Here is a 15,574-nt window from a genome sequence, read left to right as displayed (position 1 = left end):
CCCATTTCTGACCCATGTCACAATGCAGAACTACAATGACAAGTTCACAGAAACATGTTTTTCTCCCGCGCTGCACCTGGAGCCATCAGGAGAGTCCAGGAGGCTGCAGAGGGAATCCTCTCCTTCACAATCATTTAGAATAATGGTGGTTTACTCCTCTTCTTACCAAAGCTCAAGAGACTCCCACCACCACCCCAGAAATAAGGTCATATTTGAGTCCAATCACAAGGAACAGCAACATAATGTAACTTCTACAAAATGGGCCTCGAAGAACATGGACATAAATACCTCTCTCCTGGGCCCCCAGTGGTGTGTAACCTATGCTGCCTTTGTGAGGCTGAAATGAACCCCTGTTGTCTCCCAAGCCATGCATACTCTCAAGCCATGGCAGCTGGGCTTTTGGCTGCTAGTCCTTTGATAGATCTGTTGCTGATAGCAGCCAATAGGAAGGGAGGGGCAGCAGGCAGACCCAGAATGTGTCAACTTCTTCCGCTTCTGCTGTGGTTGCAGTTGCTACTACCTGACGTAAAATCTGGGGTGTCAAAAGCAAAATGCCCATTGACTTTGATAAGGGATCGCAATGCACCCTTGAATTGGTTCAGGCCAGGAGATTACCACATCAGCGGGGTTGTATCTGCAGCACATGTTGTGTTCAAGCCAAGCGTCTTCAATGAGCCTCCCTTTACCAGGATTTACGGGTAAGTCCTTTTATGCTAACTGATGTAAAAGCTTTATGCAAACTGAATCTGACCTCATAGACTCCAAATGTCCTTTTCTAGCAGGCACCCATATTGAGACCATATTTTTCCTTTCTTTTTAAATTATTCTTTATTGATTAAGAATTTCATATTAATACAAACATTGTGTAATATCACATAATACACAAGGAAAAGGAAAAGAATAATATATAAAGAAAAGAGAAATTTTGAAGAAGAGAAAGAATAGATAGAGAGATAATGAAGTAAAAAAAGACAGAAAAAATACAAACACATTTACATATTAAAAGTGCTCCGTCCTTCCAATTGTTCTCATTATACTGTTTGATATTTCATTCTTTCTTACACAGATTCATATTATATAATTGCATTTCTTTCTGCTTTGTGTACATTCCGTTGAGCTTTTTCTTTACAAATATCACTCTATTTCTGCTGATATGAGACCATATTTTTCTAAGATTTGGAGAGGAAGGGGTTCATGGATCTCAGGTGTACAGATGCTGGAGACCCATTTCATGATTTTTGCCCACCATCACAGGTAAGAATGACACAGTGTGGTCTGTGTGTTGAAAGGATGTCAACGTGACATACATTTCTTTTCCAGGATGGGACCCCTGACATGCTGGCATATCCTGTCCTTCTTGTTTGCTGTTCGGGAGGTCAATCAGAACCACAGGCTTCCCCCCAACTTCACCCTGGGCTATGACATCTATGACAACTTTTACGACGCCAGAATGACTTGTGGTGCCATGATGGACCTGCTCTGCCCTGGGCAGGCAAACATCCCAAACTATTACTGTGGACCATGGAATAAAGTATTGGCTGTTATTGAAGGGGCTGACTCGGACATATCCAAAGACATTTCCACCATGTCAAGCATCTACAAAACCCCACAGGTATGAATGTCAGGAGGGAAGGAAAAATCCCAGAATGTTATTGCAATTTATTTGGAAAGATGTGAAAATGTTGTCCATGATTCTAAGGCAGAAGGAGCATTTGCCCTCAACCACCTCTTAGCAAAAAGATGACTCAGAAAATTCTGGACTCATCTACACTTATCCCATAGTTAGGAAGCAAAGGTCTGAGTGGCTTTCCATTTGCCCTGTGGTTTTTAGGCATGGATCCGAGCAATTTCCCCCTTAACCTACTCCTTTCCCACAGAAAATCTGTTCTTTCAGTCTAAACCAGAAAAAACAGCAATCTGTGGTTTTGCCCAAGGAAAGCAATGGGACAATGAGAAGTATGGAAAAGCCCTTAGGTGAGTCTTCAGGATCCTACAGGTATAAATGGTGTGAATCATGGAGAAGGGTCTTTGAGGAAATTGTCAAAATTCATGCAGGAAAATGGAATCTTTAAGTTACGTGGATTCCTAGCCATCAAAACTGAAATAACAATAAATAAGGAATAAAAGCTAGTGCCATGTGTGATATACATGAACAAATATGCAAAGGGAAGCATTCAATAAACAAGAGGCAAACTACTTTGTTTCTAATTTGCTACATATTGTGTCTATACAAGTTAAGCAGAACCAGTCCTGGGGTCATGAGTACTGTCTGCCTTAGAATAAAGGATAATTCTGTAAACACATTTTCCCACAACTTTTTATTTTGGGACACTCCAAACACACGTGTTGATATGTTCATGTAGTGGAACATCCTTCCAACAAATGGGATAACTGTTAAGTTTTGCAATACATCAAGGAATGCCTAGAAAGATCTGAAATATCATGTCTTCTAGTAAAAGTAAATTTGACCAATTTTTGAACACTAAACTGACTCCTGAGGAGAATCGATACTTTAGCTATTATAGGTCTAATGTGAGCTAAAAATGTTCATTGTGATTGTGTGTGAGCTTTTTTCTTTTTAACAGTATTATTTGTTCATAAATTTTGATAATTTAATGAATAAATAATGATTAAATCGTATAATACAATTCAATAAATTTGCTACAAGAAACGTGTTGTAAAAGCAATAACAAAAACACAATAAGGGCATGTTGTTGTTGTTTAGTCGTTTAGTCGTGTCCGACTCTTCGTCCATGGACCAGAGCACGCCAGGCACTCCTGTCTTCCACTGCCTCCCGCAGTTTGGTCAAACTCGTGTTGGTAGCTTCGAGAACACTGTCCAACCATCTCGTCCTCTGTCGTCCCCTTCTCCTTGTGCCCTCCATCTTTCCTAACATCAGGGTCTTTTCCAGGGCGTCTTCTCTTCTCATGAAGTGGCCAAAGTATTGGAGCCTCAGCTTCATGATCTGTCCTTCCAGTGAGCACTCAGGGCTGATTTCCTTCAGAATGGATAGGTTTGATCTTCTTGCAGTCCATGGGACTCTCAAGAGTCTCCTCCAGCGCCATAATTCAAAAGCATCCATTCTTCGGCGATCAGCCTTCTTTATGGTCCAGCTCTCACTTCCATACATCACTACTGGGAAAACCATAGCTTTAACTATAGAGACATAACATAAAGCAAACACAACCCATTCCAACGATTCTGTCACCTTTTTTTGAAAGCAAACAATGTTAAGTTCCCCTGGGATATAGTTTCCCCCCATAAATATGTCTTTTCTTGCTTCCCTGTCAGAGAAAAGTTGTCATTCAGGCAAGTACAAAGTACTAGATTTCGGATTTTGTTGGGGGTGACACCACTAATCTCTTCTGTTCTTTTCTAGGTCAGTTATGGTTTTGTTTCTGATGCTCTTAATGACAAAACTCAGTTCCCGTTTGTCTACCGAATGGTCCCCAAAGAAGAGCATCAGTATCTGGGGATAGTCCAACTGCTCCTGCACTTCAACTGGACTTGGATTGGCCTTGTTGCTCCAGACACCAACAGTGGAGATAGATTCATGAGGACCTTGAAGCCTCTACTAACCAGGAACACAATTTGTGCTGCCTTCTCACTTAGCATCCAAATACAAGATACAGAAATACTGCCACCTTCTAAAACATTCTTCAAGTGGAACGAAGTCAATGTATTGGTCTACTATGGGGAGAATCGTTACTTCCATAGTTCAATATCTATTTTACAATTCATAGTTGAAAAGTATGTAAATCCCATTTTGGGGAAAATCTGGATCACAACAGCTTTGTGGGACCTCACCCTGAACTTGTCTTACGATCTGCTTTCTCCCCTGCACATTCATGGGTTTTTTTCTTTCTTAACTCGTATTAAAAGAAGGCCAAACTATGACGATTATGAAACATTTTTCAATCCTATGATGCAGTTTGGGGAGAAATCATTTAAGTGTTCCTATTCACAGCACATATTGTCTGTGAAAGGAAAGGAAAGGTGCAGGGAAGATGACACTCTGGAGTCCCTGACTGACGAAGTAATTGAGAAAACCCTGTCTCTGGACAGCTTCAGTATTTACAACCTTGTCCTTGCTCTGGCACGGGCCTTAAGGGCTGCGCTTTCCTCCAAATCCATTCAGATGGTGGCGAAGGGTAAAAAGAGGCTGAAATATCAAAGGATACAATCTTGGCAGGTATTCCTGTTTCCCTCACAGATATCTTTGTTGAACAGGAATTGGTGCTGTGAATTCCATTCTCAGTTGAAATCAGGCTTGCCTCAACACTGGCTTAGCTTTGCCTCCATTTACTGTACTGTTGCCCACATCCTAATTTAGCTGCAAGGCTTCCTGCTATTACTAGCCAAGGAAGCTAATGTCTACACACCACTCCCAACAACCTCACTTGACAAATAGGAAGCCTGTACTTGCAGAATTCTTCCAAGGGTGCAGAATGAAGCTTATGAATCTCATGGCTTTAATCTGTCCCAAATGTCTGAAGCAGAAACAAACAATGGGCTACAGATCCATTGCCCAAACACAGACCCTGTACAAAGATCTTCAGCAATTCGGCTATTTTATGTAGATGATTTTATTCTTTTCTAAATGTGCATGCTTACTTTCCTGTTCTAGCTTCACCCTTTCCTGGGAAGTTCCCAGTTTTACAATACTTCCATGGAAGGAGTGTATTTGGAGGAGAATGGGCAGTTGACAGTCGAATCTGACGTTGTAAACTGGGTGCCATTTCCCAACAAATCCTTTGGTGCAGTGAAATTTGGGAGCATAAGCAGACAGGGATCCTCAGGCCCAAAATTCACCATTGACCAAGAGGCTCTTGCGTGGTCCAGGATGTTCAACCAGGTTTGGAAAACCATTCATTGCATTGTGTTCCCTTTTAGAGGTATGTTAAGCTCTGAGACTCTGTTGGGGAACACAGCAATAAAACTTATGGCTATCCAACATAAGAATGGTCCAAGGATTAGGGAAAGCCTAAGGTAAAGGTAAAGGGGCCCCTGACCATCAGGTCCAGTTGTGTCCGACTCTGAGGTTGCGGCGCTCATCTCGCTCTATAGGCCAAGGGAGCCGGCGTTTGTCCGCAGACGCCCAATGCCTGAGCCAAGGTCTTCCTACTTCTGAATTTTAATAAAGTTGTGGCCAATTTTAATCCCATAAAACGTGGTCTTGTGTCATTATTCCGCTCGGGGGCTGCCCTGGGGACTGGGGGGGACTCCGCCTGACTGCGCAATGCCGCTTCTGGCGAACCAGAGCAGCGCACGGAAATGCCGTTTACCTTCCCGCTGGAACAGTAACTACGGTATATATCTACTTGCACTTTGATGTGCTTTCGAACTGCTAGATGGGCAGGGGCTGGGACAGAGAAACGGGAGCTCACCCCGTTGCAGGGATTCGAACCGCCGACCTTCTGATCAGCAAGCCCTAGACTCTGTGGGTTAACCCACAGCGCCACCTTGGTCCCTAGCTTTTCCTTTTTCTGTAACTATAACTTGTGTTTAAATGTAAACCTAACAAACAAAAAACAAAAAAAGAAACATGAAAATGGAGAAGCAGATTGGACTATGACTGAGGCAAGGCTTTTGCAGTGGTCAGGAATGAGGCTAGACTTCAGATTTGAGCACAACACGGCTGCTCCAAATACCTTTCTGTTTCAACTTGTTTCTTTCTCTGAATTTATTTGGGAGCATAAATTTGGGAGCATAAGAAGACAGGGATCCTCAGGCGCAAAATTCAAAATTGACCAAGAGGTTCTTGTGTGGTCCAGACTGTTCAACCAGATTTGGTTGCATTATATTCCCTTTTTAGAGATATGCTGAGCTCTGATTCTCTGTTAGGGGAAACAACAATATAACTTATGCCTATCCAATTAATGGGCTAAAACTATATGGAGGTGATGAATGGAGGAACGTCAAAATAAGAAACATGAAAATGGAGAAGCAGGTTGGAATACGATTGGGGCATGGCTTTTGCAGTGGGGAGGAAGCATGCCAGACTTCAGAATGGAGCACAACATGGCTGCTCCAAATACCTCTCTGTTTCAGCTTGTTTGTTTCTCTGGATTTTGATATTTGTAATTGGTTTCCATGACTGCAGATTTGTACTGTGTTCACTAGACCTTTGTAATAATGACAGACAGCTCCATCTCCTAAACCCAAGGCCCATACAGTCTCCATGAAATTCTCTATTATTGTTTACAGCAGGCATGTCCAATAGGTAGATCGTGATCTACTGGTAGATCACTGGACATCTGTGGTAGATCACTGGTAGATCACTTGCTCTCCCCAAAGCAGCTCAGCAACTTTGGCTCCCCTAAAAAAGCTCTTCATCTTTGCCCTGAAGCCCCCAAAACAGGGCTTTCCTTCCTAAAAAATGCTCAACTTTAACCCGAACCCGCCAAAACATGGATGGCTTTCCTTCCTAAAAAAAGCTCAACAACATCAACCTGAACCCCCCAAAAGGGGGGTAGATCACTGCCAGTTTTTAACTCTGTGAGTAGATAAAAGTCTCTTGGAAGTTGGCCACCCCTGGTTTACAGTATTTCTGCTTCAACTGTGCCCCAAGGACTATGACCCTCTGTTTTGTGCCATCGGTCAAAAAACGCATATACACCAAAGCCGTGTCTATTCCACATCGACTGAAACTGTACACTTGCCCAGAAGTTACTTGGCAACAGTCTTTCATTGATGCTTTCTGTCTTTCTGGTCAGACCCTTCCTCATGGCAGGTGTACTAAAAGCTGTCACCCTGGATATGCCAAGAAGGTTCAGGAAGGGAAACCCATTTGCTGCCATGCATGTGCTCCATGTGCGGAAGGGATGATCTCCACTCAGGAAGGTAGGAGACTTCAGAGGAATGTGCAGCAAAAAGTGCAATAATATATGTCCTTGGTTGAGGAATATTCAAGTATAATCTTAATAAAGTTTCAACAGTGATTTACATAGTCTTAAAAAGCTTTCCAGGTACCGCTGAGACAGGCTTGAGTATGTAAGAATTAGGCAGTGTTGCTGCATCTGGTAGGCTCCCTTGAACCAGTCAGTGTGGCAAAGTAGCTAGAGTGATTGGTTTGCACTGGGAAGACCAGAGTTCCAGTCCATGCTCCCCCAAGGAACCTTTTTCTGTAAATTACACCCATCTGAGAACACCTGGTTTGGGGTTGAGAGCAGATGTAGCTGCAATTAATAACTTGGAGCTTCTAGATCACTCCAAGCTCTTCCTTGGGAGGGGAATAAGGGGGTATCTACAATAGGGAACTGCATGGAAAGGACCAACTCTGTCTAGATTAGCAGAAACAGGTCCTATCCCTGTTTCCATTTGTAGGGGTGGCTGGATTCAAAATTGACTTCCTTTTTCTTTTTTTGCTAGTGTACATGAATATGTTCAAGCAGACACTCTTCTTTTTCCAGATGCAGACCACTGCACCAAATGTCCAGAAGATCAACACCCTAACAAGGACAGAGATCAATGCATCCCCAAAATTATCACCTTCCTGTCCTATGATGAATATCTGGGGACCCTCTTGGCTTCCACTGCCCTGTTTTTGTCCTTAATCACAGGCCTTGTTTTAGGAATATTCATTAAATATATTGACACTCCCATTGTCAAAGCCAACAACAGGGACCTTTCCTACATCCTCCTTGTCTCCCTCCTCCTTTCCTTTTTGTCCTCCTTTCTGTTTATAGGCCGGCCAAGGAAAGTGACCTGCCTTCTCAGGCAGACAGCCTTTGGGATCATCTTCTCAGTTGCTGTCTCTTCTTTGTTGGCAAAAACTATTACCGTTGTGCTGGCCTTCCTGGCCACTAAGCCAGGAAACCGGGTGAGGAGATGGCTGGGAAAGAGTCTGGCTAATTCCATTGTCATTTCCTGTTCCGGTATCCAAATTCTCATCTGTGTCATCTGGCTGGGTACCTCTCCTCCATACACAGCCTCTGACATGCACTCCCAGGCTGGAGAGATCATCCTGCAATGCAATGAAGGATCTGTTGTCATGTTTTACACAGTCCTTGGCTACATGGGCTTCTTGGCTGCCATCTGCTTCACGGTGGCTTTCCTAGCCAGGAAGCTGCCTGGGTCCTTCAATGAAGCCAAGCTGATCACCTTCAGCATGCTGGTCTTCTGCAGTGTTTGGGTGTCCTTTGTGCCCACCTACCTGAGCACCAAGGGGAAGTACATGGTGGCTGTGCAGATCTTCTCTATGTTGGCCTCCAGTGCTGGGCTCCTGGGCTGCATCTTCCTTCCCAAGTGCTACATTATTGTACTCAGGCCTAGTCTGAATACAAAGGAGCACCTGACTACAAAGACTTAATATGGCACCTGATTCCCAAAATATGTTTTTGGTTTTTGCAAATGATAGCCAGCATGGTAGCAATAAAGCGAGGACAAATGAGTTTGGAATGTAGGTCTTTGAAAGTTTTTGTTTTGGAAATCAGAACACAAAATAATCATTTGAATCATATTCCATCCTTTCCACTGTTCATTTTTCTCTTGCTAAACCTTATTTATGAATTGTTTTCTGAAGACACTGCAATATTTTGCCTAATAAGAAATATCACAATATCACAATTGAATAATAATGAATCTGTTTATTAAGAAAATGAAAAAAATTCTTAGATAATATTACCAATAAATTACTTATGCAATGTTTTTCAACATGAAAAGAAGCATTCAGTTGGTATCTCTATTTCCTGCTGTGCATATAAAGAGAGTCACATTGAATACTGGTGCTATGGGTATTCTTCATATGGTACAAGCTGCAAAACATTTTTAAAGTAGTTGACACACAATAGGCATGAGTCATGCCCAGAATATACTGGATAATTTCAAAATATGCAAATATTTGCACCTTTCAAATCAATTTGTCTAGTCCTTATTTTGCTTATGCCGGATTATTTGGAAACAATCCAAAGAAGGAGGGTCACTTGGTCTATTGTCCATCCTCCCATCACATGCCACAAGCCTGACCATTCGAATGTAAATCAGGGAAATGGATAACACTTGGGCCTCTTTTACAACCAGAGGCAATTAACACATTCTCTACAGACAGCTGTATGGGGGGAGTAGAGAAGGCACTGGCTGGTGTTTAAAGGGCCAGTCTGCATTGCTTTCTCCCAACATGCATTGCTACAGAACCAAGGAACCAAAATTGTCTATTCTATAGGTCCTATTCTATAATTCCCATATCGTTTATCACGACTACCATCTTCTCCTCTAGGTGACCCCACTGTTTCCTTGGTCTTCCTTTTGCTACGGACATACCCATAAAAGCCCTTTTTGTTGCTTTAAACCTCTCCAGCAAGCCTGAGTTCATTCTGTGCTTTAGCTTTTCTGACTTTGTTTCTACACGTGCTGGCTATTTGTTTGAATTCCTCCCTGGCGGTTTCCCCCTTTTTCCATTTTTTTGTACATATCCCTTTTAAATCTTAACTCGGTTAAAAGTTCTTTAGATAGCCACCCTGGCTTCTTTAGGCATAGTAGGCATTCATTGGAGGCATTCATTGCAGACCCAGGTGGCGCTGTGGGTTAAACCACAGTGTCTAGGACTTGCTGATCAGAAGGTCGGCGGTTCGAATCCCTGCAACGGGGTGAGATCCTGTTGTTCGGTCCCAGCTCCTGCCCACCTAGCAGTTCGAAAGCACATCAAAGTGCAAGTAGATAAATAGGGACCGCTCCGGCGGGAAGGTAAACAGTGTTTCCGTGCACTGCTCTGGTTCGCCAGAAGCGGCTTAGTCATGCTGGCCACATGACCCGGAAGCTGTCTGCGGACAAATGCTGGCTCCCTTGGCCTATAGAGCGAGATGGGAGCCACAACCCCAGAGTCGGACACGACTGGACCTGATGATCAGGGGCCCCTTTACCTTTTAGGCATTCATTTAATTGGTGTACTGTGAGGTAGGTCTGCTATATTTAATTGGACAACTCTGGGCAATCCCCCCCCAAAAAAGCTTAACAACTCCGGGCAATGCAGGTTCACCATCATGGTGAGCACGGTTTGCAGTGGGGGCTTAGCAAACCACTCCTGAGTTCCAAAGGTGGGGGCATGAGTGGTCACTGAGGAAGAGGTCCCTGGCTGTTGTTGGGCAAATTTGTATGTTGCAATTTGTTGGGTCAGCCCCCTGGGTATGAAAGCCAAGGAGAAAGGTTTCTCTTTCTCTTTGGCTGCGTTTTTGGATTCCCCCCCCCTCCGCTGTTTTTAGGCCCCTGTGTTGACACTGCTGTGCCTCTCATGGGGTCGCCTGTATTCAGGGGCCTGGTAGGAATTTTTCCATTTGCCTGATTGGCTGGTGCCATCTGGTTTTTGCCTACTACATAGCAAATAGTCACAACTTGTAAGGTTGGCAGTTAGGCATTGGTTATTGGTTGTATTTGGGGTGTGTTGACTGTGTTCGCCCCATGAGTTAATGCCTGAGTTAGAGGAAATGCCGGTCAGGAATACAGGGACTCTATGCATGTCCATAACCCCGGTCGGGGGCCAGCAACACACATGAGCCTGAGGGGAGAGGGAAGAGCCAATTGGACCCAACTCCCTGTCTCTCCCTGTAGGGTTTCCTCTTGTTGACAAGGCGAGTTATTTCTGTCTTAGGTGACAGTTGGAGAACCAATACCTACGCAACCACTCACTTGTTTGATATTTGTATTTCAATAAAAGTTGTGGCCAAATTCATGCCAAAAACCATTCAACAAAAATTCTGTCTATGGTGTGAGTTATTGAGGGGTGGTTTTGGGGACCTCCACATGCAATCTCCCCCCATTTCCTCAATTTGGAGTCCAAAAAAATAGGGGGCGTGTTACACAGGCGCGTGTTATACATGGAAAAATACAGTACCTCTGCTGCTATTTCTGCTGCTAATGCCCCATGGAGTCAGTGGGATGCTGAAAGCAAAATGTCCATTAAATATGAAAAAGGATCATGATCCACTGAATTATTACAGGCCAGGAGACCACCTCATTAGTGGGGTCATATATCAAGGAGGTGTTGTTATTTACAAACTCAACTTTTCCCAGTGCCCAATAAACAATGGTATGCGGTAAGTGACTGTACATTACTCACCCTACATTCACAATCACTGCTATTATCTAAAGAAAGCACCTAATTTCTGGCCATCCCTAAAAATCCTTTCTCCCTCCTTTGCCCATCTCTTGACTTTGAAATAAGTTTTGGGAATAGGAACTCATCATCTGAGTGCCCACTGACGTCTTGGTAGCCATGTTGGTCTGACACAGTCTAAATAAATAAATAAATAAATAAATACAAACAAACACTAGCACCTTAGAGACCAACTAAGTTTGTTCTTGGTATAAGCTATTGTGTGTCATACAATCATAGAGTTGGAAAAGACCACAAGGGCCATCCAGTCCAACCCCCTGCCAAGCAGGAAACACCATCCAAGCATTCCTGACATACGGCCGTCAAGCCTCTGCTTAAAGACCTCCAAAGAAGGAGACTCCACCACACTCCTTGGTAGCAAATTCCACTGCCAAACAGCTCTTACTGTCAGGAAGTTCTTCCTAATGTTTAGGTGGAATCTTCTTTCTTGTAGTTTGAATCCATTGCTCCATGTCCGCTTCTCTGGAGCAGCAGAAAACAACTTTTCTGCCTCCTTTATATGGAATCCTCATATATTTGAACATGGCTATCATATCACCCCTTAACCTTCTCTTCTCTTCTCCAGGCTAAACATACGCAGCTCCCTAAGCCGTTCCTCATAAGGCATCGTTTCCAGGCCTTTGACCATTTTGGTTGCCCTCCTCTGGACACATTCCAGCTTGTCAGTATCCTTCTTGAACTGTGGTGCCCAGAACTGGACACAGTACTCCAGGTGAGGTCTGACCAGAGCAGAATACAGTGGTACTATTACTTCCCTGGATCTAGATGCTATACTCCTATTGATGCAGCCCAGAATTGCATTGGCTTTTTTAGCTGCTGCATCACACTGCTGACTCATGTCAAGTTTGTGGTCTACTGCTTTAAAAATGTTTTGCACCTTGTACCATATAAAGAACACCCATGGCAACAATATTCAAGGTGATCCTCTTGATATGCACAGCAGGAAATAAAGAGAACCAATGGAATGTGTTTCTTTTTATTTTGAAAAATGATGCACAAGCAATTTATTTCTAATAATATCAAAAAAAAATTTTTATTTTCTTAATGAACAGCATTCATTATTATTAAATGGGGGCAAGGATTTCTTATTAGGCAAAATATACAAACAGTCTTCAGAAAAGAATTCATAAAGAAGGTTTAGCAGGAGAAAAATGAACAGTGGAAAGGATGGAATATGATTCAAATGATTATTTTGAGTTCTGATTTCCAAAACAAAAGCTTTCAAAGACCTACATTCCAAACTCATTTGTCCTCGCTTTATTGCTACCATGCAGGCTATCATTTGCAAAAACCAAAAACATATTTTGGGAATCAGGTGCCATATTAAGTCTTTGTAGTCAGGTGCTCCTTTGTATTCAAACTAGGCCTGAGTACAATAATGTAGCACTTGGGAAGGAAGATGCAGCCCAGGAGCCCAGCACTGGAGGCCAACATAGAGAAGATCTGCACAGCCACCATGTACTTCCCCTTGGTGCTCAGGTAGGTGGGCACAAAGGACACCCAAACACTGCAGAAGACCAGCATGCTGAAGGTGATCAGCTTGGCTTCATTGAAGGACCCAGGCAGCTTCCTGGCTAGGAAAGCCACCGTGAAGCAGATGGCAGCCAAGAAGCCCATGTAGCCAAGGACTGTGTAAAACATGACAACAGATCCTTCATTGCATTGCAGGATGATCTCTCCAGCCTGGGAGTGCATGTCAGAGGCTGTGTATGGAGGAGAGCTACCCAGCCAGATGACACAGATGAGAATTTGGATACCGGAACAGGAAATGACAATGGAATTAGCCAGACTCTTTCCCAGCCATCTCCTCACCCGGTTTCCTGGCTTAGTGGCCAGGAAGGCCAGCACAACGGTAATAGTTTTTGCCAACAAAGAAGAGACAGCAACTGAGAAGATGATCCCAAAGGCTGTCTGCCTGAGAAGGCAGGTCACTTTCCTTGGCCGGCCTATAAACAGAAAGGAGGACAAAAAGGAAAGGAGGAGGGAGACAAGGAGGATGTAGGAAAGGTCCCTGTTGTTGGCTTTGACAATGGGAGTGTCAATATATTTAATGAATATTCCTAAAACAAGGCCTGTGATTAAGGACAAAAACAGGGCAGTGGAAGCCAAGAGGGTCCCCAGATATTCATCATAGGACAGGAAGGTGATAATTTTGGGGATGCATTGATCTCTGTCTTTGTTAGGGTGTTGATCTTCTGGACATTTGGTGCAGTGGTCTGCATCTGGAAAAAGAAGAGCATCTGCATGAACACATTCATGTACACTAGGGGGGGGGGAAGCAAGTCAATTTTGCATCCAGCCACCCCTACAAATGGAAACAGGGATAGGACCTGTTTCTGCTAATCTACACAGAGAGTTGGTCCTTTCCGTGAATTCATGAATTTAGCACGAATGACGGCGGGAATTAGGAGGGTCCCAAAAAAAGCAGGTCAATTTTGAATCCAGCACACCCCCCCCAAAAAAATTGGAAACAGGGATGAGACTTGCTATTTCTGATAATGTAGGTCCCTAGGGTAGATACCCCCTTATTCACCTCCCAAGGAAGAGCTTGGAGTGATCTAGAAGCTCCAAGTTATTAATTGTAGCTATATCTGATCTTACCCCAACACCAGGTGTTCTCATATGGGTGTAATTTACATTAAAAAAATTCCTTGGGGAAGCATGGATTGGAACTCCGGTCTTCCCAGTACAAACCAAACACCCTAGCTACTTTGCCACACTGACTGGTTCAAGGGAGCCTACCAGATGCTGCAACACTGCCTAATTCTTACATACTCAAGGCTGTCTCAGTAGTACCTGGAAAGCTTTATTAAGATTATGTACATTACTATTGAACCTTTATTAAATTCAACCAGAAGATTATACTTAAATATTCATCAACAAATGGCATGTTTTATTGTACTTTTCGCTACACATTCCTCTGAAGTCTCCTACCTTCCTGAGTGGAGATCATCCCTTCTGCACATGGAGCACATGCATGGCAGCAAATGGGTTTCCCTTCCTGAACCTTCTTGGCATATCCAGGGCGACAGCTTTTGGTACACCTGGCATAAGGAAGGGTCTGACCAAAAAGAGAGAAAGCATCAATGAAAATAATTTCTCCGCCAGTGTACAGTCTCAGTTTATGTGGAATGGACAAGGCTTTGGTGTTTGATGCTTTTTTATTTTTGATAACATTTAATTAATTTTCAAAATAATAATAATTCACATTTAACAATTTCAAACATAAATCTTAATTGACTTCCCCCCACTGCCCCTCCACCTTCCCTGGAAGCTCTGTGAAGCCATATCTGACAGATCTGTGGTCCATCCGCCATGCCACGGGAACCCGTAAGTGGTGCTTGATTTATTTATTTTTTGACCCATGGGACAAATTCCTTGGGACACAGTTGGGGCAGAAAGAGATAATCAAGAAGAGAGAATTACATGGACACTGTATTGGCCTTGGGTTTAGGAGATGGAGCTGCCTGCCATGATTACAAAGGTCTAGTAAACACAGTACAAATCTGCAATCATTGTAATCATTTAAAAATATCAAAAATCGAGAAAAACAAAGAAGCTGAAACAGAAAGGTATTTGGAGCAGCTGTGTCAGAGCTTAACGCATCTCTAAAAAGGAAAACAATGCAATGAATGGGTTTTCCAAACCTGGTTGAACAGCCTGGGCCATTCAAGAGCATCTTGGTCAATGGTGAATTTTGTGCCTGAGGATCCCTGTCTGCTTTTGCTCCCAAATTTCACTGCGCCAAAAGATTTGTTGGGAAATGGCACCCAGTTCACAATGTCAGATTCGACTGTCAACTGCCCATTCTCATCCAAATACACTCCTTCCATGGAATTATTGTAAAACTGGGAATCACCTAGGAAAGGGTGAAGCTAGAACAGGAAAGAAAGCATGTACATTCAGAAAAGAAGAAAACCATCTGGATAACTTGGCCTAATCTCTGAAGGAATTTGTACAGACTGACACTTTGTGAGTGTGTTTGGGCAATGGATCTGTGACCCAGCCTTTCTGCTTCAGCCTTTTGGGACAGATTAAAGCCATGAGCTCCATAAACTTCATTCCACTCCCTTGGAAGAATTCTGCAAGCATCAACTGGTTATTTGTCAAATTAAGGTAGCTAGTAATAGCAGGAAGCCTTGCTGAAGAATCAGGTGGTAAAGCGGAGGTAGATTGTCTTCTCAGCAGCTAAATTAGGATGTGGGTAACAGTACAGTAAATGGAGGCAAAGTAAAGCCAGTGTTGAGGAAAGCCTGATTTCACCTGAGCATGGAATTCATGGCACCAATTCCTGTTTAGCAAAGATATCTGTGAGGGAAACAGAATACCTGCCAAGATTGTATCCTTTGATATTTCATCCTCTTTTGACCCTTCGCCACCATCTGATTGGATTTGGAGGAAAGCGCAGCCCTTAAGGCCCGTGCCAGAGCAAGGACAAGGTTGTAAATACTGTAGTTGTCCAG

At 43.3% G+C, this 15,574-nt stretch overlaps 2 protein-coding genes across 2 annotated transcripts; one reads left to right on the top strand and one right to left on the bottom strand.

The window, feature by feature from the left end:
- Window positions 1–3,443: 3,443 nt before the first annotated feature.
- Window positions 3,444–8,312, top strand: LOC118080164 (vomeronasal type-2 receptor 26-like). Its single transcript, XM_035105091.2, has 3 exons — window positions 3,444–4,193; window positions 6,718–6,844; window positions 7,414–8,312. The coding sequence occupies exons 1-3, from the start codon at window positions 3,444–3,446 to the stop codon at window positions 8,310–8,312; spliced, it is 1,776 nt and encodes a 591-aa protein (XP_034960982.2).
- Window positions 8,313–12,434: 4,122 nt separating this feature from the next.
- Window positions 12,435–14,944, bottom strand: LOC118080163 (vomeronasal type-2 receptor 26-like). Its single transcript, XM_035105090.2, has 3 exons — window positions 14,759–14,944; window positions 14,046–14,172; window positions 12,435–13,333 (listed from the first exon to the last, which is right to left on the bottom strand). Exons 1-3 carry the CDS (start codon window positions 14,942–14,944, stop codon window positions 12,435–12,437), a joined length of 1,212 nt encoding a protein of 403 aa, XP_034960981.2.
- Window positions 14,945–15,574: the final 630 nt, after the last annotated feature.

Source organism: Zootoca vivipara, chromosome 2 (genome assembly GCF_963506605.1).
Source record: "Zootoca vivipara chromosome 2, rZooViv1.1, whole genome shotgun sequence".
Lineage (NCBI taxonomy): Eukaryota > Metazoa > Chordata > Lepidosauria > Squamata > Lacertidae > Zootoca > Zootoca vivipara.
The sequence above is the reverse complement of the archived record's forward strand: the minus strand, read 5'-3'. Positions and strand labels throughout refer to the sequence as shown.

Coding starts and splice junctions, on each gene's coding strand:
- LOC118080163 (XM_035105090.2), bottom strand. CDS start 14,944: ATGGAAGGAGTGTATTTGGATGAGAATGGGCAGTTGACAGTCGAATCT. Junction 14,173..14,758: donor GGCCCAGGCTGTTCAACCAG/GTTTGGAAAACC, acceptor CTTTTTGGTCAG/ACCCTTCCTTATGCCAGGTG. Junction 13,334..14,045: donor GATGATCTCCACTCAGGAAG/GTAGGAGACTTC, acceptor TTCTTTTTCCAG/ATGCAGACCACTGCACCAAA.
- LOC118080164 (XM_035105091.2), top strand. CDS start 3,444: ATGGTCCCCAAAGAAGAGCATCAGTATCTGGGGATAGTCCAACTGCTC. Junction 4,194..6,717: donor AAAGGATACAATCTTGGCAG/GTATTCCTGTTT, acceptor CTTTCTGGTCAG/ACCCTTCCTCATGGCAGGTG. Junction 6,845..7,413: donor GATGATCTCCACTCAGGAAG/GTAGGAGACTTC, acceptor TTCTTTTTCCAG/ATGCAGACCACTGCACCAAA.